The 23,331-nt window shown below is 40.6% G+C and overlaps 1 protein-coding gene across 1 annotated transcript in view; it reads right to left on the minus strand.

Annotated features, from left to right (window-relative positions):
• LOC122789414 (ras-related protein Rab-7L1-like) overlaps positions 1-23,331 on the minus strand; it is a 719,422-nt gene that overhangs the window by 345,128 nt on the left and 350,963 nt on the right. The window contains exon 3 of the mRNA XM_044056845.1: positions 3,992-4,063. Within this exon, the coding sequence (XP_043912780.1) occupies positions 3,992-4,063 (72 nt within the window). The remainder of the gene's footprint in view (positions 1-3,991; positions 4,064-23,331) is intronic.

Here is a 23,331-nt window from a genome sequence, read left to right on the forward strand (position 1 = left end):
GGAAGGGTTAGGATTGCTGATCTTTCCCCAGTCAATGTTTACATCTCCCAAAATAAAGGTTTCTAGTTTAATGTTGGAAGAGGACCATGAGAGGATGTCTTCCAAAGTATTTGTATTGTTACCAGGAGGAATATAGAGGGAAATAATACAGATGCTTTTGTGGTTGTTTATTTTTACTATACCAATGACTAGTTCTGCATTATTGAAAGAGGGTATGTTAAGGTATGGGGTCATTGTTATGAGGTTGGAGTAGATTAAAGCAACTCCACCACCTCTTCTGTTAGTGCGGTCAGATCGGAGAAAATTATATCCTGGAGGTAGGAATTCAGAGTAATTGATGTTGGGTTTTAGCCAGGTTTCAGAGATGGCTGCTATGTCTGAGGAGTTATGGGTAAGCCAGGCATGGAAGAGTGTTAATTTATTTGTTAAGCTTCGTGCATTGATTGTGAGGAACTTGAGGTTTTTATTAGTAAACTTGTTGTTGGTGCCAGGCTGATTTGTAGGGGAGGAATTTGGACTGGGATTTGTAGGACAAAAATTTGGACCTGGATTGGGGTGAATATCGCCAGCTAACTGAAGGTGAGTATAATTGGGGATGTGTCTATTAGATTTATAATTTGACAGGTGATATTGGTAGTGGTTAGGTTTAAGTTTGTAGTTGTTGTTAGAGATTGGAAACAGTTTTATTTTGTAGAGAAGTAGAGGGTGGAAAGTGATTAAAGAAGCTGAGATGTTGTGGAAGTGGGATGTGGGGTGGTGCTGGGGAGTCAAAGGAGGAGAGAGCACATGAAAGTCAGTATAGGAGGTTAATGGTATAGGGATAGTAGAAGCAAGATGAAGGGAGAGAAGAGAAGGACTTTGGATGGAAGGCTAAGCATGGTAATAGAAGAGTGATGATATTGAAGAAGAAGGGGAATGTGAGATAGTGTGTAGGGGGTGTGGTGTAGGAAGTGGGGGGGGAATGCATGTATTGGGTGGAGAAGAGGGAGGGACTATTGGGTGACTGTATAAAGCTGGAAGCACTGGGGGCATGTGGGAATTGGGGGCAGGGTAGGGGAGCGGAGTGAGCCAGAGGCAGAGGAAGAAGGCGGGAAGGTCCAAAAACAATCAGTGACCTTGGAGAAAGAGAACTACTGCAGGGGAGCAGGTATGTTGATTATTAGCTTTGTATTATACTAGAAACCTTAGTTTCTTAAGTTTTTGTTGGGGAAAAATATTTATAAAGAAGAAAAAAAAGTATGAGTATATGGAGAGAGAAAATACAGCCGTCTTGGTAAGGGGAAGAGACACTTTTTAGAACAAGTATATGTGTGTGGAGAGCAGAGTTAACAGCTATTCTTGGTGAGGGCAGGAGACACTTTCTAGGTAGGGTTGGTTAGTGGAGAATAAGAGGGAGGTATTTGCTGGGCTTATTATTAGGAGGATGCTGCCACCTAGTGGAAAAAGGAGGGAGATGCATTTAGAGGAGAAGAGGTTCTACTTAGAAGTTCGGGATATAGAGATTGGATAAAGGTCGACAATAAACCAAGGATGGGGTTGGGGGGGGGCTGTGCAGTGACCAGTGGTAGGCTGCTTTTCACGTGTGCCAGGTAGAATGAAGCTCAAGTAAGGTAGATGCTAGCAAAAATATATGTAAAACAGATTACGTACACTGAGTCTCTTTAGGGAGAATAAGGTCGCAGTAAACTTAAACTATATCAAGCAGACTGTCCACCGCAGTCTTCTCTTTGATGGGAAGGATATTTTGTTTGGCAGTGAATAAGGGGAAAAACACCTTGGGGGTGTGGCTGAAAAGAAGAGAGAGAAATACCAATAGTTAGACAAATGGGTAGGGGAAGAAGAAAAAAAAAGGAAGAAAATAGAGAAGAAGGGAGAGAGCAGGAGGTAGTAAATAAGAGCAGAAATAGAGGAGGGGGTTTAAAGTGTGGAGTAAAATTGTAGAGAGGAGAGATAAATGTAAGGTGGAAACAATAGTGCAGTAGAAGGTCTACAGGCTGAGGTAAACTTCACATAATAATGCAAACAAAGATAGGTAACAGGATAACAGCATGTATTAGAGCAGTCAGAGACTGTTTTATGATATTCAAATAGCAATAATAAAAACAAAACTATTTCTAGGTGGAAGAAATAATCCAAAGCAGTAATTACAAGAGAAAGGATAAGGAAAACACAGTTAGTACATTCAATTTAGCACATGAAGACCTTTAGTTAATTACAATTAAGTGTGGTTAGTTTGCTTGGTTGGTTGGTTTTTGGAGGGCATTACTGCACTTACAAAACGGGCTATCATAAAACTGGTTTTACTTATTTTATTATTTTTTTATTATGGTATTTTTTTTTTATTTCTGATGTAAACTATTTCCTCCAATTAATGTTTCAAACTTGCTGTAGTGTATGTAAATGGTGTTGAAGGAAGTATTTTATATCCAAAATGTTAATATTTTCAAAGAATGTCCAGACATTTACCTCACGTTTTTGGTCTGTTACTCAACATTTGTGGTTTGCTGGCAAATAGTTGGGGACTGAAGACACTAAACAATGACATACATTTGAGTTTCAGACTTTATTTCCTGAAGAAAATGCATGTTAAAACAAATCCTTTTATTCTGGCAACTTTCTAATTTTATAACAGTAATGTTTAAAATCTGTTCCTATTTTTAGTCTTTGTCCCTCCAGATTTCTTGAGCTAAGAGACTGAGAGGTATGCATACCTCTTAATTTTAACAAATGCTGCTGTTACTGCTTGATCACTCTCTCTCTCTCTCTCTCTCACACACACGCTTTTTCACTTTCTTGCACACAAGCATGCATACACTCAGTTGCAGACAGAAACAAACATACACACACTTTTCTTTCTTTTTAATGTTTCTTTTAATTTTACACTTGCTGAACAGCAAAAGTGCTGCTTAGCGAGTGTAAAATAATGGCTCAATAAATCTTGCTCTAACTTTCATGCACCCATATACTCACACATACAGACACACAAACTTTCCTATATTTTTTTTTATTTTCTTTAATTTTACACTCGCTAAACAGCTAAAGTTCTGTTTAGTGAGTGTAAAATATTGGTGTCTGTTAGCTTCCTTACAGTCCGAACTCCACGGCAGCTTAATATGCTACAGTAAAGCAGACTTGTTTTTCAGCAGGCATTACCTGTATATTAACACCATGTTGGATAACATTCATTCTCCAATCAAGGTTTAATGTACAGTTTGCCCATTCACTAAATCTGGTAGACCAATATTGCCATAAACAGTGGTTTTCCAGTCACTCTGCAGGAACTATACTGCTTCAGGGATGTGAAAGGCACTTTGCATATATGTATGTATGTATGTGTGTGTGCCTGTCTGTCTGTGTTTGCTGTGTAGTAGAATTGTGACTTATCTGGAACTGATTTCTATTTTGCTTTCATTTGTTCCTAGCAGATCTCAAGCTGCCTGGGTCTCTGATTTGGATAAAGTGGATATACTAAGTGGATGGATGGATGTTCAATCTTTAAGCTAAGGGAGTGCAGACAGGTGTCTCAGTTTAAGACAGAAGCAGGAAGGACTGCAAAGGGCATAGGTGAGGTGAAAACTCTGATATAAAGGTGTAAGTGAACCAAATGTTGGCAACAGCACTATACAGGTTTGTGTTGTGAATTCGTTCCTTGGAAGCATAACTGTGACTTTTATTTATTTTTCTTGACATGAATGTCTGCTTTGGTATGTTACCCTTTTCTGACCACTGCTTCAGCAGTCTGACTACCATGTGAAGAAAAAGAAGTACCTCTCTGTCTAACCATTCATCTGATTATCTCTTACTGTTACATAGCATTTTGCTCCCAATCAGAATTCACTCATCTGGTCAGAAACCTGTTAAAAAAGCCTGCTGTCAAAATACACTATGTTTTAGCAATCCCTCCTTTACAGGACAATATACTATTTTCATAATGTATTAAACTCTGGTCTTAGGTATTGGCAGAAAGTCAGAAGTAATGCTGGATCTGTACCTTGAATATCCCAGAACTGAATTCGAACCATCTCATTTTCAGACCACTCCAGTGTCTTCATGGCAAAATCAACTGTGTTTGGAAAATAAATATTTCATTATTACACAATTTATTACAAATAATAAAGTTTAGTGGTTACAGTTTACACAACAAATTCCTACACACAGATACAAATAGATCAGGTTTGGAGAATCATGTAAATTGTCATACATGTGAGCATAAGGTATTTTGTCCATGCAGCAAAGGTTCACAGGTTAGTACAAGAATGCCTGCCCTTTCAGGCATTTTGGGCCTAGCCAGTTACCCCATGTGAGAATCAAGCCCTGCACCTTGTGTCTCTAAGGTAAACACCTTAACCATTAGGCCAATCTGTCACCCAAGATAAAATAGTGACATTTATAGACCAGTACTTTAAGTACAAAACAGCATTTATAAACCACAAATGAGAAAGTACAGTTTCATATACATAGCTATGACCATGGAATCACACAACATTACACTATTGTGACAAGACATTAATTTCTTTGCTAATTTTCCTCCATGCATTCTGGAAGAACATTCCATAAATAAACAACTCTCTCTGAGAAGAAATATTTTCACAGATATAGTGAAAAACTGGTACCCATAATATGCTAGTGCACTCCTCTACTCACTTCCCTAGTTTTGCACCATAGGAAGATTCTTTAATAGTATTCAGGCGTAATCTTAGACTCATATAGCTGCCCATTGCGGGCCATCTTAAGCCTAGCCAATTTCCCTTTTGTGCTCAAAATATCCTGTCCCATTTGGTTATAGAGTGGTCTTGCCCATTCCATGGTTGATAATTATATATTAACCCTAATGAAAATAATAATACCCTTATTACTACTATGCACCCTTATTGTATCTACTCTGTTCCTTCTAGTCTAAAGAAGGATTCCCAGTTCCACAAGTCTCTACTCATACCCTTATGCCAAACCTTATATCTGCCCTTCTCTTCACTTTTCTCTGAACTTACTCTATCTGTCGTGCCTTTCTTTAAATAACCCTAAAAATGCATACAATACTCATGCCTTAGTCTTACCAGTGTCTAATCTAATAGGTTCATACTAGGCTATCTGCCCTAGGGCATTTATAAGCCTAGCCAGAGTGTGTTTGGCTTTCGCCACCCATTTTAAATTAATTTTGCTATGTCCTTTTTCGAGGTTAGTATACTGTGCCTCTGTCTAACAGTGACAAAGAAGTGATACCCGGGGTAGACCTAAGATCTCCCATCCACTCATCAAGATTCCTCTAGAAGAGAGTCAATGAGGGACTCTGCCTAACCTGGACTGGGATTTTATTCCAGAGTGAAGGGAGCCTCTGGGTTATGAATCTGTCCTTCCAGCATGTCCTATTTATTTCAGTGCTGAGGTTCAAGTCTCTCGAGCGCGTAGCTCGATGGGATTTGGATTTTCTGAGGTGCAGCATGTCCATTAATTCCGGGTTGGACATGGCTTTATACGTCAGGCACAGATCGCCTCTGAGCAGGCGGTATGCCACCGAGTAGAGCTAGAGTTTCTTTAACTGGGCAGCATATGGCATCTGTTTGAGCCCTATGATCCTCTTGGTGAGGTACTTTTGGGGTCTTTCCAGTTGCTGCAGGTGTCTGGTAAGGTACATCCCAAAAGGGGCATTGTACTCAATTATGGGCCTGATGAGGGATGAGTAAAGAGGCACGATGACCTCCCTTGATCTAGATGTGAATCCCTTCATGATTAGGTCGGCTATATAAAATGTTTTTCTAACCACTTTGGCCACGTGGTTGTCAAATGAGAGATTGCTATCAACTTGGGTCCCCAGGTCCCTAATTACTTCTTCTGTACTTAATGGATTACCACCTATGTGGTAATTTGTGGGCACTTTGTTTTTGCCAAAGGGGATGACTATACACTTTTTGGCGTTTAGCTTGAGGCCATGGCTCTGGCACCAGTTGTCTGTTTCTATGAGGCCCTTTTGGAGGATGCTTGTGTTGGCTGGAGAGTCGATTATGGCGCCCAGTTTGCAGTCATCTGCAAACTTAGTCAGCCACAGTCCTTCCGTGTTGGCCTGTACCTCTGAGAAATATATACCGAACAAGAGAGGTCCCAGGACTGAGCCTTGGGGGACGCCACTTGTAACTGGTTTGGAGTCTGACATTGCTCCAGCAATTCTAAACATGTGGGTTCTGTCCTTGAGCCAGTTTGCAACCCATCTAGTGACATAGGGGTTTATATTTAAGCTGGTGAGCTTATCTATAATGCCCGAGTGGGGTATTGTATTGTATTGAAGGCTTTTGCGAGGTCCAGGTAGGCTGTGTGGACCTCCTTCCCCTCGTCAATGGCCTTGGTGACTGTTTCAAAGAAATCAACCAGGTCTAAGAGGCAGGATCTGCCCTTAACAAAGCCGAACTGGGTAGGATCCAGTGTCTGTAGGTCCCCAATATCTTTATTTATGAGGTCCATGATGATCCTTTCCATAGCTTTGCAGACCAAGCTAGTCAGGCTTATGGGGCGATAGTTTCCAGGATCCGTTGAGGCACCACCTTTGTGGAGAGGGACCACTGTTGCTGTACGCCACTCTTTGGGTACATATCCTGTAGTAAGGCTGAGACTGAACAGTAGTTTTATGTTTGGGTTTAGCTCTTCTTGGAGTTCATGTAGGGCAGCCGGGACACCGTCTGGTCCCACTGATGCTGTGTTTTTTGCTTTGGAGAGGGCAGCTCTTACCTGAGCATCTGAGATGTCAGGGGGGCAGCACTCTGCTGGGATAAATATTTGCCCTTTTGGTGGGGAGGGGGGAGAAGTTTGCGCTGAACCTGTCAGCTAGGATGTTGGCAATGTCTATGGGTTTGGTGTATTTTATGTCATTTTGGACTAATTCTGAGCATATCTGGGAATTCCCACCCAGGTTCCTAACATAACTAAAGAAAGCCTTGTGATTATCCTTAGTGTCCTGTGCAATATTTCTCTCAAAGCTGGCCTTAGACGATTTTATGAGTGCCCGTAGTTTTTTGCTAATACTGATCAGAGATGCCTTCCCTTTTTGGGATTTTGCTCCATCATGTAGTAGCTTCCTCCTTCTATTGTATAGTTTGTTTATGGCTGGGGTCCACCAGACAGGATGTCTGCCTTTGGAGGATTGGGTCTTGGTTTTTTTTGGGATTGCATTATTCATGCATTCCTGAAGGTGTTCATAGAATGCGTTTATAAAGGATTCTGCGGTCTGGGCCATATTTTTCACAGGCCCGGGGGCTTTGAAGGATTCCACCTCGGTTTTGAGGAGTGTGAAATTTGCTTTAGAGAAGTTTTTCACTGTGGTTTTCAGGGCAGGGGGTGGAGTTGGGATGTGAATATCCAGTGAGATTAGTTTATGGTCTGATCTTACCAGTGAGGGATACACTTCTGGTCTGGAGCATAGAGTCCCCATGTTGGTGATGATCAGGTCCAGTATGTTTTCCCCTCTTGTGGGAGTGGTAACAAGTTGTTCCATAGCATTTGAGTTTATAAATTCTAGGAACCTTTGGGCTAGGGTGTTGGAGCTAGAGTAATGCTCCCAGTCTATGTTTGGGTAGTTGAAGTCGTCCAATATAATGGTGTTTGGAGAGACCTTCATATTTTCCAGTGTTCTCAGGAAGGCCGAGTGGGGTTCCTGGGTTTGGGAGGGTGGTCTGTAGCAGGCTATAAACTGGAAGGCAGTTTTACCCACTGTTAGTTGCACATGGATAGTCTCTGATGCTTTGTGCTGTGCCACCAACCTGGAGGTGTGGGTATCTTTGACGAATATTGATACTCCCCCTCCTTTTGTAATACGGTCCATGTTTTGGGGATGAAAAGCATGGTACGAGGTATAACCTGGTAGTGCTGGGGTGCTCTTGGGAGCCTTGAACCAGGTTTCTGTTACTGCACAGATATCGATGTTCTCCATGCTAAGGAGAGTTTCAAGTGCATGCATCTTGAGGTTTAGACTTCTGGCATTGAGTAGCATTACTCTTAGTTTCTTATCCCTTGTGATACCTATGGAGGTGGGTTTGTCTTTTGAGCCTTGCCTAAAAAAGGCACTATGGGGGTAGCAAGAGCCTTTGCCAATATCCGAAAGCCCAGGGGTGACAGGTGCAAGCCATCCCTAGCGAAGCATGGCTTGTTGAGCATGTCATCCCAGGCTGACAGGCATTGGATCCCCTTTGAATGACACCAATACTTAAGCCAATTGTTGAAATTGATCATATTGTGGCATCATTCTTGGTGAGGGTAAGATGCTACTCAAGGTCAGGGTCATACTGGCCTGGGCTACATGCTCAGAGAGCTCCTCTATGTCTCTTTTCATGTAGTCCAGGGAGGTACGTCTCAGGTCATTCACACCAGCATGGACAATGACTGAGTCATATTTGTACTTGCCTTGGAGTGACCTGAGTGCTTGTGTTATGTGGCAAATCCTAGCGCCTGACAGGCAGCTCACCGTGACCTTCTCCTTGTTCAGCCTGGTGAGCGGGACGTCAGTGTGCCTGAAGATAGAGTCACCTATTACAAGTGTATCAGGTGTGTTGTTTAGCCTTAAGGGCTGTGACTGTTCGGCACACTGGCTTTGTGAGCTATGTGTTGCATGAGTTTTGTTTTGGGGTAGCCGTTGCTTGGGTGCTTGCTTTGGAGGTCTCTGCTACTTAGGCAGATTTTTATTTAGAGCCTCCGAGTATGTTTTTGTGTGTTTATGTGTTTGGTTTGCTGTCATGGTAGGTCTATGTGAGATTGGAATTGTAGTGAGTGTGGTTTCCTTCTCCTCCTGACTGGTTTTGCCAGTACTGAGTTGAGAGAGCTTAGCCTCCAGTATGGCTATATGGTTGCATCTCTCACATGTGTTGGAATTTGTTGGGAGGAGGAGAGGGTTGTCTGTGTACATGAGGTAGTTGTAACATTGCCTCAAGATTCCAAGGTTCACCAGCTGGACCAGAGAGGAGATTGACAACTGACCTTTGGACATGCTAGAATAGTATTGGGAATTCCTTTATAATTGAAAAAAAAGGGCCAATGGGGAATGAGGTACTCAAGGGGAGTTTGTGAGGGTGTAGTGCTTTTAATATTTTAGTGCTGACTTATATAATTACTTTAGTGAGCAAGTGCCAGGTAACTTAAATGCAATGTGTTTCAGGTAACTTAAATGCAAAAATGGCAAACAGTGACTTTCTTTCAAGTGAAACAAGGAAATAAGTACAGTAAGCAATGCAGATATCACTAGGGATCCACAGAAGCGCTGAAAAGCCGTGTTTTAGGTGGAATTAGCGTTTCAGGGAAATAACAAGCAAACAAACAAGCAGCATACAAATACAGCTAGATTCAGCAGGTCTGGATCTAGTTTATGCTACAGCAAACAAGGTGTACCAATTTCAGTAAGAAACAGTTCAAATATGCAGGCACTATAAGCCTTTAACCAGAAATTCCCAGCTCAGAAGGGCAGAGTCCAGCCTCTCCTCCCACAAGAGTGCAGACCACGAACCTTCTTAATGTAAAATAACTGGCCTGAAGCCCAAGTGCTTAAACCAGAATTAATACACTTTTAGAATAACAGACACTGAGCCCTCAATCAGCAGTTCCCAACTTAGAAGGATGTAAGCTACCTGTTCTGCCACTACAGTGCAGACCACAAACCTTCTTAATGTAAAACAACTGGCATGAAGCCCAAGTGCTTAAACCAGAATTAATACACTTTTAGAATAACAGACACTGAGCCCTCAATCAGCAGTTGCCAACTTAGAAGGATGTAAGCTACCTGTCCTGCCACCACAGTGCAGGCCACAAACCTTCCTAATGTAAAACAACTGGTCTGAAGCCCAAGTGCTTAAACTAAAAGGCTTAGAATGAGTTACACCAAGCAGTAATAAATACAACTGAGTACTTTTAAGATGATGCAAAAGCAAAATAAAGTAGGAAGAAACACAAATACAGTAAAAGCAGATTTTTTTTTTTTTTTTGTGAGCGAGCAAATGAGATGGGCCCAGGAGTTACAGGACAGAAACAAGTGCAAATGCAGGCCTTCAAATCAGAAAGTTGAGAGAGATGGAAGACCACCCAAACGGCCAATAACTACAAATTCTGGGCCAGAGCCACTCCTTATGTGGTAGACAGGTTACCTAGTGCTTACCACTCCCACTGATAAGCTAGAAGGCTTCCCTCCAACACAGAAAGGCTTGGGGGCTCAGAAGCTTACAAATAGTCCTGATACAGCAAATCTGTATCTGGAACACTAATTACAGGAAAGATAGGAAACAGGCTTACAATTTTTTTTGTTCAGAAAAGTAGCAAAAACAGTAGTAAAAACAATTCACATGCAGTGCAAGCCGGCACACTTGAGTATGTAGCAATATTAGTCCACACACAATTTGAAAAAATGTAATTAAATTAAAAAGGAATAAAAGCAAGTGCAGAAAGGGTTTATTAGGTAGAATGTGGTAAAGAGATGGGACTGGGGGAGTGTCCTAGATTAAATCTACAGTGGGGGGCACTGCAAAAGCCACCAAATTTAAACTACTTACAGAATTGTGGTGGGGAAGAAAGTTTCAACAGAGATGTGAGGAATCAGAGTGCAAATTATAAAACCCAAAAAATATATACTGATCTCTGTATATTTGCAGAACACTAAGACAACAGATATCTAAGCAACAATTTAGCTCTATAATACAGAATAATGCAGAAAAATATACTCAGTTCTATATATCTGCAGAAAGTCTTGTAAGGCTGTTCCACTTTAAATGCAGACTGCTGCTATTAACAGTTCAAATTAAGGGAACCTTGAGTTAACAACACACAAGCAATAGAAACCACAATGAGGAGGGTGGGGAAGAAAGTTTCAACAGGGATGTGAGGAATCAGAGTGCAAATTATAAAACCCAAAAAATATATACTGATCTCTGTATATTTGCACAACACTAAGACAACAGATATCTAAGCAACAATTTAGCTCTATAATACAGAATAATGTCAACACTTCCTTGCTTCTTGAATCTTTGAACCTAATAAATAATACATGCTAGCACTTTGTTTGCCAGTGCTGTAACATTTTTACATGGTTCCTTTTTGACCACTTTTTTCCTGCTTTGTTGCCAGTAGCTTGACTCCTCCTCCTAGCTGATGCATCATATCAGGGTTGTTATGTTCAACTTGTAAAACATTTTACTTCTTTTCACTAAACTTTAATTCTCCTCTTTGTACCCTCCTATTTAGTCATTTCAAACCTTTTTTTTCCAAATTGCCTCCCCTTTTATCTCATCAAATCATTTTTTGTGTGTTCTTTGCCTGTGTGCCTACCAGCCATTAGTCGCTCTCCCACAGATTGTGAGCCCATTTGTTCTCCTCTGATTATTCATTTTTTGCTTCATTTTGGCTCCCCACAGGTGACTATCAGTTGCCCCCACTCCTGTTCTTGTCCACCCGGTCTATCAGACTCATCTTAGCATACCCTGGGCTCATCCTGATGCATGTCCAGGGCTGGTGAGGAGACTGAGGACCCAGGAGCAACACCACACTAATTTTGGGGAGTGTTTTCCCTGCCCCTACATGCTCCCAGTGACATCCTATGGGTGGGATGTACAACTGGTATCAATTCTGAAGTGTCCTTCACTTCTGTAAGGGGCTGATATCAGCAAGCACCCTTCCCACCAGAAGTGTGTCCTTGTCCCAGTGGCCTAAGGATCTAACTTGTCCTCTCCTAGATTAGGCTCACCCATGCTTAATGGTGGGCCCCAACTGTCCTCAAGCCAGAGTTAGATGACAAATGTATTCTTTTCCAGTACTGTATTATCCTTCATGTAGTAGTTAAGGGAATTTCTGCACAGTCCCTAATACAACCCTGTTGCTGCTTGAGCAAGTGTGGCTCCCACAATGCAGCACCATTGGCACCTGTCCTCTGCATGTCTTAATACTTACTAAAGTGCAGGAAATGTTGGTGTGTGCTCATTCCTGGTCTGATGCTTTTGCGTATGGACACTTGCCCCCACTGGGTATCCAAGTGACACACCAGACTGAGCTGCCATTTCTCCCTATGGTAGATGAGTCTGCATTGGCCACTCACTTCTATACCAACATAGGTTTCTCCTACAGTCTAGCGCCTACTCAAATTCTTTTGTATGGATCACAGTCAGGGTTTTATCCTTTCAGCCGCATAACTGAGAAGTTTAAGTCCAATAATTTTATTTCGGTCCCATCTCTATGCAAATTTTTCAGCAGTTGCATGAGTCACATATTTTACTGAATCCTACTGAAGTCTAGATATACTGTTCTTTTGTATCCCAGTCATAAACCTTTATTAGATCTGTCTGACAATTTCTTCTTTCAAGGAAACCATGTGGTTGTTATATTGCAGATTACTGTCTTGCAGGAACCCAACCAGCTAATTTCTTAGAATTCTTTCCATGTCCTTCCCTGCAACCAATGACAGGTTAACAGGTTCTTCACACATCCCTATATGCATGAGTAGAACAGATGCAATCTTCCAGTCCTGATTCACTTCTGCTCTGATGAATGATTTACTAAAGATCCCAGTCATGGGTAGCCCAGCAAAGTTGTTCAAGTTTTTAAGACTCGGGCAACAGATCATTTGATCTCTATGACTTATTCTCCAATGTATATGTCATGTATATATGATATAAACTGATCATCTGGCTGAGCTCCTAACACCCGCATTAAATTTTTTAACACCTTTATTAAATTATCACTTAAGACACAGGAACACGCACATTAATAGAAAAGAAAACTGACTATAACAACAGTTTTACATTTACATACATTATACATTACATATATGGTTTCTTTCTTTACAACTCCTCTCATTTAGTCTAACATTACATAAATTGCTCAATTTCTGCCTTTCCTTAAACTTCACTCCTCCTCCTGAACTTTATTATGCATATATTGAGTAGAATTTTATAATTTCCATTTATTTCAAAATATTTTTCTCCTTCCCTTTTCTAAAGCTCCCATTTTCATTTATCTATTTTACAATATTCAATACTTCAAATACAGTTGGTTTAGATTTTGATTTCCATTTTCTAGTAATTACTTTTTTTGGCAGCCACGAGAATTTAACTTAATAAAGTCTTACAATGTCCATAAGAATATGCAGTGGAGGTAATGAGTTGGCAGACTTTAGGGATTCCCTGCGGACCGCTCTGTTGGAGATGCTGGGTGAGCAGATTGGATTGACTTGGGAGATGATTTTTTTTGAGCTATGATACAGAATCGAAATTGCCTATACATAGTAAACCCTTGGTGAGTCTAATTATGGTGGCTGCCAAAAAATAAATTACTAGAAAATGGACATCAAAGTCCACACCAACTTTACTAGTAGTGAATATAGTAACAGAGATAGAACAACTGGCATTGGGATCTTTAGAAAAGGGAGGGAGCAAACTACATAGGAACAAATGAGAATTGTGAGAACAATATATGCAGAACAGGAATGAGGTTTAGGAGGCAGGATTTGAATGAGCCATACAATGCTCAACTGAAAATGACTGGATAGATTTTAAGTGATGTATAATGTTTGCAACTTCAGTTGTTTCAATGGTGTTCATAGGTTCATAGGTTCATACTAGGCTATCTGCCCAAGGGCATTTATAAGCCTAGCCAGAGTTTTGTGGCTTTCGCCACCCCTTTAATTTGGAGGATACTATGCCCATTATTTTGCTGTGCCTCTGTCAAGCAGTGACACTGAGATAATCCCTGGGGTATATCTGCGATCTCCCATCCATTGGTCAAGATTTCTCTTGAACAAAGCCAGCGAGGTGCTCTGCCTCACATGTACCGGGATTTTGTTCCACAGCATAGGGAGTCTCTGGGTGATGAATCTGTCCCTCCAGCACGTCCTATTAATAACCGTGTCAAGGTTTAAGTCTCCTGCCCTTGTAGTTCTGAGGGATCTAGATTTTTTGAGGTGAAGCATGTTCATCAATACTGGGTTGGACATGGCCTTGTATGTCAGGCACAGGTCACCTCTGAGCAGACGGTAAGCGACTGAGTAGAGCTGAAGTTCCTTCAGTCGGGCAGCATAGGACATATTTTTGAGACCCTTTATCCTTTTGGTGAGGAACTTTTGGGGCCTTTCCAGTTGCTGCAGGTGTCTTGTTAGATACATTCTGAATGGGGCATTGTACTCAATCATTGGCCTGATGAGTGATGAGTACAGGGGGACGATGACTTCCCTTGATCTAGATGCGAATCCCTTCATGATCAGGTGGGCAATGTAGAAGGTCTTCCTAACTACTTTGGCAACGTGAGTATCAAATGAAAGGTTACTGTCAACCTGGGTACCCAGATCCCTGATAACCTCTTCTGTGCTTAGTTGGTTGCCGCCTATATGGTAGCTAGGGGTAACCTTGTTTTTCCCGTAGGGTATGACTATGCATTTTTTGGTGTTTAACTTTAGGCCATGGTTCTGGCACCAGTTTTCCGTTTCTATAAGACCCTTCTGTAGGATATCTGTGTCAGATGTGTTCTCAACTATGGCGCCCAGTTTGCAGTCATCTGCAAATTTTGTCAGCCATAATCCTCCTGTGTTTGCTTGTACTTCTGAAAAGTAGATGCTGAACAGGAGAGGGCCCAGGACTGAGCCCTGTGGGACACCACTTGTGACAGGCTTTGAGTCTGACATGGCGCCAGCAACTCTGACCCTGTGGGTTCTGTCACTTAGCCAATTTGCAACCCATCTTGTGACGTATGGGTTTACATTTAAGCTGATGAGTTTTTCAATGATACCTGAGTGGGGTATTGTGTCGAAAGCCTTTGCTAGGTCGAGGTAGGCTGTGTGGACTGCCTTTTCCTCATCAATGGCCTTAGTGACTGTTTCGAAAAAGTCCACCAGGTGTCTGTGATATATACTGTTTGCAACTAAAGTGGTGCCAAGTTGTTTGTTTTTCATTTGTATAAATGTAAGATTGCCTATGTCATGTGTGAAAATTTAACAAAGATGTTTGTTGGGGAAAAAAAGAATAAGCAGCGGAGATGAACAAGAGATGCATGGTGTTAGACCTGGTCAACAGAGAGCTTGAAGAACTATGAATAGGAGTGTGTGATACTGTACAGGAGGCAGCAACAAAAGATATTTCAAATAAAAAGATTTATAAGGCAAAATGACTGTCTGTGGAGGCCATATAAATGCTTAAGGAAAGGAGAGCTAAAGGTGATGGAGATAGGCAAAAATATGTCAAACCAAATGCAGAGTTTTAGAGAACAGCAAGATGAGATAAGACATTTAAATGAGCAGAACAAATGAGTGGAAAAAGATAAAAGAATTGGAATAACAAGACTGTTCTTCAAGAAGATTGTTGCTGCTATTAAGGGAGACTTCCAGGTAAAAATGGGCATGCTAAAAGACAAATATTAGAAGGACCTAGCAGATGCAGGAGGTATTAAAAAGATGTGGCAATAATATACAGAAGACCTATACAACAAGGATCTTAAAATCGCTTTAGGATATGATGTTATGTTTTGCGATACGGACCCAGACATCCTAAAGAAAGAAGTTAGATGGTCATAGAAAGTCTTGCTAAAACAAGGATGTAAGTGACAGAATTCCATCTGAATTGTTTAAACTCCTTTTAAATGATGCTGTTACAGTGTTACTCATGTTTTGGGAAATTTGGAAAAGAGAACTGTGGACATTGAACTGCAAAAAATCAATTTATATTCCAATTCAAAAGAGGGAAACGCTAAACATGTTCAAATTATCAAGCAACTGTATGTGTTTCACGTGATAACAATGTAATGCACAAGATACTCCTCTAAGACAGACACCTGCAATATATGGGGTAAGACCTCACAGACATGGCCACTGGTTTTAGTTCAACATCTGCTGGCTAATATAGAAAGCAAGGGAGTTATAGTAACTACTTCTGTTGTATTGGCTAATCTAAAATCATTAAACTATGGGGATAATAGCAAACTAAGCAGGGATACTAGGTAATTATGTTCCTCCAGAGGAATCTATATGCAGAAGAAGAAACAATTGTTAGAGCTAACTATTGAATAAACGACTGGTTGAAGACTGTGAAAGGAGTGTGACTGGGCTGTACATTATCACCCTAACAATTTATACACTGCAAAATGCTGGATTAGACAATTCAGAAAATGGAATCAGAATGGGATATGCAGATGGCACCAATCTAATGGAGTAAGGAGGAGTTGGAGAGCCTGTTTACAAAAGTGAAAGGGGAAAGCTGGCTTGCTGCTAACAGAACTAAATGGGAAAAACTTATTTATTTTTAACAGTTCTTTGCAAATAGATGAGGGGGAAGTGACAAGTTTTATTTTTATGAGCTCTGTGTTCTTGGCAGATGATTACTGCAGCCATGACATTAAAACATGAATGCATCCTCTGAGGAAAGCTATGACTCAAATCCCAGTAACAACATTAGGCTGTGAGAGCTTGGCTATAAGTAAGGGTGTATACTGGAAAATGAATGCTTTTGAACTGTAGTGTTTGAGTACTATGTGAACTGCAATAAGATCAAATCAGTATTTAAAAATAAATAAATCTAGACAGTGGAAGGTCTGATAGTAAAACTAAAACTCAGAAGCTTTGGCCACATCATGTTAACTCAGGATTCACTAGGAAAAACACTGAAGCTGGGAAAGACTGAAGGCAAAAGAAGAAAGTGGCTCTGGCTAAGATGAAAGCAGAGCATTACTAAAGTAACAAATATGAATTTGCAAAAATTTAAAGAAACAGTTATTCACAGGTGGGTCTGTGTGCTAAAGTCCATGAGATTATGAAGAGCTGGACTCGACTAAATGACTAAGCAACATCAAGCACGTTCACAGATTCATAGGTTGTTACTACACACTTGTTATGGAAGATATTTGTAGCCCAGCCACTGCAGTTACCTCTACCTACAACCCCTTTCTATGAGGATTTTAGGGGACACCTGTAGTATACTTACAACTGATCATCCAGGTTACTTATAAAGACTAATTTGTGTTTAATATGAAGGGGGAGTCTGTTCTGTAGAGGAGAGTAATTCTTTCATTGACATATCTATCATGCCTTCACTTATTAGTTTAAATCATGGTGAAAGCTGTGGTCTTTAGTAGAGGTATTCATGGTGATGCAGTTTTGTGAATATGAAGAAAGTCACCCATGACAGGGTTGTTTCAAGCCTTTAGCACAGGCAGATGCCACCCCTAACAAGTTTCTATGAGAGAGAAAAACGAGAGAAAGAGCTTTAAGGTGTGCTGCATAGGAAATGGAACTTAGGCTTTTGATTTTCTTTGTGAAGAAACATTGGGGTCTTTCAAGCTGGATGATAATATATGGATGAGCACTTGCTAAAGGGAGCAGTGTATTCAATTATGGGGCTAATAAGGGAGAAGTAGAGGGGTACAATAACATTGTTCAACCTGGAGGAGATGCACTTAGTAATCAGCTGAGCTAAGCAGAAGAATTTCCAAACCAATGTGGCTACAAGTTGTCAAAAGTGAGCTCACTGTCCATAAATGTGCTCAGGTCTCTGATAACTGTTTCGGTTCTGAATGGAGTGCCATTAAATTGGTATGAGCAAGGGTGTTCTTGTTTGTCAAAGGATATGATACTACACTTTTTGGCATTTAGCTTGAAAATACGGTCATGGCATTATCTGTTTGTGTATTTTAGTCCACATGGTTGAAAGTCTAGTGCTGATGGATTTGCGACTCCAGACCCATTTCCTGAAGGCTCTTTGCTACTTTTTTTTTTAACGGTCTTTGAAGAAAAGCCTGCTAAGTGAACCAGCCCCCCCACACACACACACACACACACACACACACACTTTGGGATGTTCATGCCATTCCTCAGGGCCTTTTTTTCCCTTTAATTTGGAAATGAAAAATGTGCTGCATTATACGGAATGCATATCAAAAGTTGTAGTCTGTGCTTCTGAGCTTTAATATGTAGCAGGTTTCCAAAAATGCATTGTGTGCTAATGACTAATAAAAGTTGCCGGTCTGCACCCTTTTATTTGCAGGGTAGATGTGTGAGGTGATCAGTGGGTGAGGGAATAGATTTCATGAAGAAAAGAAAAAAAGTTATAGTAGGTAACAAGACTATTTCTTTTTTTAATCAACATTGGAATTAGTACAGGTAGGACTAAAGAACCATTTTCTCTCCCAGATGTAACCCTTGTCACATAACTTAACCGAATATCTGAGATTTTTCCCATCAAGTGTGTGTGTGTGTGTGTGTGTGTGTGTGCACGCGTGCAAGTTTTGAGGGTGTGGTCAAAAGTGTCCTTAGGAATAAATGACAGTGCTAGTCATACTGCTCAGCTGTACTGCTTTTAGATGTATGGTAGAACCTTCAGGGGAATTGGTTTTGCAAAGGGGGCTGGGTTTGGCATAAAGGTTAAGATTAGCACTTCATAATCACGAAGTACAAGGTTTGATTCTGACCTCAGATTATTGGCTAGGCTTAAAATGACCCTTCAGGATAGCTAACCTAGTATTCACCTATGAACATGCTGACCTTCCAGCCTTACCAGTGAGACTGTTACATTAGTCTTATCCTCAAAGAAGCCTTAGAGAAGTGTAATCCTCCTGTTAGGTTTCTCTGACAATTTCTGGCTCCAGTCACAGCCTTTATCAAAGGTTACAAAATTGGCATGTATCCCTAGTAACAGCCAGCATTGTAGCAGTGTGTAAGTTGGTCTGTGCATGATGGTAGATTGCAGACTACACCCAATGCAGAAAGAATGTTACTATCATTCAGCTGTCTCTCTTTTTGATTACAGTTTTTCCCCATATCTCTCATAAATGTTTGATTTCATAGGCTGGTACAAGGCTATCGGCCTTAGGGCCTATACAAGCCTAACCGCAACAATTCCCTGGATATTTCTTCCCACAATATTTACTTCTCTGGACCCCTATCTATCAGGGCAGCTGACATGATCCCCGGGGAGAATTTCCCATCTCCCATCCAATCGCCAAGGTTCCTTTTGAAGAGGGCCAAACAGGCGCTCAGCTTGACATGTATGGGCAGTCTATTCCAGAGTACATGGAGTCTCTGGGTCATGAACCTATCCCTCCAGCATGTTTTGCTTATTGTGATGACCATGTTTAGATCCCTGGAGCGTGTGGCTCTGAGTGATTGGGATTTCTTTAAGTGTAACATGTCCAACAGCACTGGGTTTGACATGGCCTTATATGTTAAGCAGAGATCGCCTCTGAATAGGCAATATGCGACAGAGTATAGCTGGACTTTTTTTTAGATGGTCAGCATAGGGCATCTGCTTTAGGCCTGTGATTCTTTAAGTGAGGTATTTCTGTGGCCCTTGCAGTTGTTACACACATCTTGTGAAGTACATGCCAAATGGGGCGTTGTACTCTATAATGGGTCTAATGAGGGATGAGTACAGTGGAACAATGACCTCCTTTTTTCTGGATGAAAAGCCCTTAGTGATGAGGTGCGTCACATAGAAGCATTTCCTGACTGCTGTGACTATGTGGTTATCGAAGGTGAGACCACTGTCCACCTGTGTCCCAAAGTCCCTTATCACACTTTCAGTGTTTAGTGTACTGTCACTTATGTGGTAATTCATGGGTACACGTTTTTTTCCCAAAGGAGATAACTACACATTTCTTGGCATTGAGCTTGAGCTCATGGCTCTGGCACCAAGCATCTGTTTTTATAAGGCCCTTTTGTAGAATATCCAAATCATTTGGGGACTCAATAATGTCACCCAGTTTGCAGTCATCTGCGAACTTTGTTAGCCAGAATCCCTTAGTGCTGGCCTGTACTTCAAAGAAGTAGATACCAAACAAGAGTGGTCCCAGGACTGAACTCTGAGGTACTCCGCTAGTCACTTGTCTGGAGCTGGATTTTGAGTCAGCTACTTTTACAGTGTAGGTTCTGTCAGTAAGCCAGTTGGCAACCCATCAAGTGACGAAGGGATTAATGCCCAGCTTAGTAAGTTTATCTATGGTTCCTGAGCGGGGGATGGTGTCAAAGGCCTTGCCGAGGTCCAGATAAGCTGTTTGGACCACCATACCCTCGTCCACAGCTCTGGAGAATCAATCAGTTTGAGGAGACAAGATTGGCCCTTTACAAAACCAAACTGGGTGGGGTCCAATGTTTGAAAGTTGCCAATGTCTTTTATATGTTCCATGATAATGCGTTCCATGGCTTTTCAGATCAGGCTAGTCAGACTGATGGGACGATAGTTCCCCGTGATCCAAGGTGGATTCCCCCTTTGTGGAGTGGGATAACTGTAGCTGTGTGCCACTCATTGGGCACAAAGCCTGGGGTGAGGCTATGATTAAACATGACACTTAGGTGAGGTGCCAGTTCATTTTGTAGTTCATGTAGTAAACAGCCCAGGATGTCGTCTGGTCCCATGGATGCTGTATTATCTTTGAAGAGTGCATTTTTTACCTGTGTGGCCGTGATTACTGGAATTTGGCAATCTTTTGGTATTGAAATGGGCCCTTTAGGGGGTGAGAGGGGGGTGAAGTTGGCACTGAATCAATCTGCCAGGATATTGGCAATATCCTTTGGATCAGTATATTTGAGGTCATTCTGTTGTAGCCCAGAGCAGATCTGAGCATTGCCATTTAGATTCTTGACATAACTATATAATCCCTTTTGGTTGTCCTTGGAATCTTTGGCAATTTTATTTTCGTTAACTAGTTTGGAGGATTTTATGAGGGACCTCAGCTTCTTACTGAGGTTGGTAAGGGAGTTTTTTGCATCCTGGGATTTTCCTCTTTTCTGCAACAGTTTCTTCCTTCTGTTGTATAGTTTGTTTATGGCAGGGGACTACCACACTGGGTTCCTTTTTTGAAGGAGACCATCTTGGTTCTGTTTGGAATGGCATGATTCATGAACGAGTGGATGTGTTCATACAGTGCCTTAGTGTAGGATTCAGCAGTCGAACTTTCAGTTCCCACCTGCATGGGTGTCATGAAGTTTGTCACTTCTGACTTATATCAATAAGAGTTAGTCTGTTAGCAATGCCAGAGATTAGAGTTTCATACTTATTATTCATACAATGCATATAAATGCAAAACTTATTGTTCTGGTAACTTTTTAAATGAATTTCAGTAACATTTAAACAATATCCCAGTTTCTTGTGGCAGAAGTTAAAGCTGAGTGTTTTGTGTAGTAAAGCTTTGAGTGCACTGTTGGACCACACTATTAAAGAAAAGAAAAAAAGAGACAGTTACGTGCATGCAAGTGTTACATTTGTGTAATTACTAACTTTGTAACAATTATCTTAACTCTGGGTTCGAAACTGCACTTTGGACATGATTTAAAAATGCTGACCAGCTAGCTATATTCCAAGGCCATAGTTACACTGTGTCATGAAGAAACATCTGAGAAACAAACTGCATACAAGATGCAGTTTGTCTAAGACAGATCCATATTTCTTCATGAAAGTTGTTCTTAGACAATAATTCAGTATTTTCTTTAGTAGCATTACTGGGAAGACATAAAAGTACTGAAATCCCCAGAATGTATAATTTGTTAAAATAATACAATTAAATCCTGAAAATATGACTACATTCACAAGCCTAAATAACAAATCCTTGCATTAATAGCTGTGGTTTATACATAAAATACAATTCCAGATGTCTATACTGTCTTGCTCATGTATCTACTGTAATTCAAAATAAACAAATGGAGTTCACTGGATCTATCTATGAAGAAATGTCTGGTGACATCACTCCATATATTTATCAGTGGTAAAACACAAGCTCCCAGTTGTAGACATTTTATACATATTATTTTAATGAATTTCAAATTCATATTCTCATTGGAAATGCATGTGTGTGAGGCAGGAATAAGACACAGTTTTTTAAATTACCATCTTTTAAAATATTAAGTTTTAGTGGCTTCAAAGCAGCTTGAAGATTTTTTGAGGACAGAATAATTGAGAACTTAGCTATCTTATGTATTACGGGTCGAGAAGTGACTGTGAAGAAATTAAGTAACATTTTAATACATTTTTGTATTACAAAATGAAATATACCTTTTAATGTTACTTTATACAAAAAACTGCTGTTGATGTAACTAGAAAAAGGCCACTTTGTTTACTAGAATGTCAAACTTCATGCAGGACTGGAATTAACCAAATAAATCACTCAAGCAGTTATCCTACTGTATATGGAGGCACTAACTGATATTTCATGGTGACCATGTCAACATCAGTTGTCTATTTGTATTTCCTGACATCTCCTTTGATGTGTATATGACATTTCCTTCCATCTAGTTGTTTTTTTTACTTCCACATTATCTGACCATCAGGGTTCTTCCACTATCTCAATTGTCCCTACCACAAATCCCATCCATGGTGGATCCCCAGTGTTCCCTATGTCAGGAGGGTCTCCCCTCTGGGAGAAGTCCTGCTCGAGGACAGCCCAATTTCTTCTGCAGATTCATAGGGTTAGTTTACTACTGGGCAAGAAATGAGATGGGCTGGTGGACAAGCCGTTATCTAACCATGTAGAGACTTTTTCACTGGCTTAGTTTCCCACACCTATGTGCTGACACCATGCTTGTATGTAGGCTGGGCAATGGGAGGGCCACACTGAGCATGTATTCCACAAATAGCCACAGGGCAGCCATGACTTACTCTAATCTATCTGCTCCTCCATCTGGCAGTAGCTCCATTAAGCTACAGCCTTCACAAGTGCTTACTGGACAATATCCAGCATATATTTTTCCTCCAAGACAGACATACCTATTTTCCCTGCCACCCTGCCCGTCACCTGAGCTGCTATTCAAACTCTGGTCACCTGGTATAGTCAGGACTTTAACCCTATGTGCTACCAGAGCTAGTACATTTCCTGACATCTGTCAGTTCTAAAATCCAACCCTTATTCAAAAAAAAGAGAGCTGCCAAGGGGTGGGGTGCAGGACAATTTGCTGGAAGCATATCTCATCAAAATCTGTGTGACGTTTTATTATTTCTTATTTTGAGTTTATTAAAGAAGGTAATAAATGGAGGGATAGCCTACCCTACTCATGATCTAACAAAGCAGAAGAAAATTCAATTAAATGTACCTCAATTTTATTGAACTGCAAGTTGGGAACTCTTCACATTCCATTTCCAATAGTGCTTTAAATGGTGAACTAAATATTGAAATATATATATATATATATATATATATATATATATATATATATATATATATATATATATTAGTTTTGAGGTTATGGAGAGTTTGGCTGTGTGACTAATACTCTTTGTGGCAATCCTAGTAATAGCAATAGTAATAGGTAATAACCAGTGACATTTTCTTGAGATTTTCCTCATTTCATACTTTTAGTTTTACTGACTCTTTCTACCACTCTGCCTCTAAATGTAAGAAATCGAGACAAATCCAAAC

The sequence above is a fragment of the Protopterus annectens genome, chromosome 14.part0, assembly GCF_019279795.1.
Source record: "Protopterus annectens isolate FY-2018-M chromosome 14.part0, PAN1.0, whole genome shotgun sequence".
NCBI lineage: Eukaryota > Metazoa > Chordata > Ceratodontiformes > Protopteridae > Protopterus > Protopterus annectens.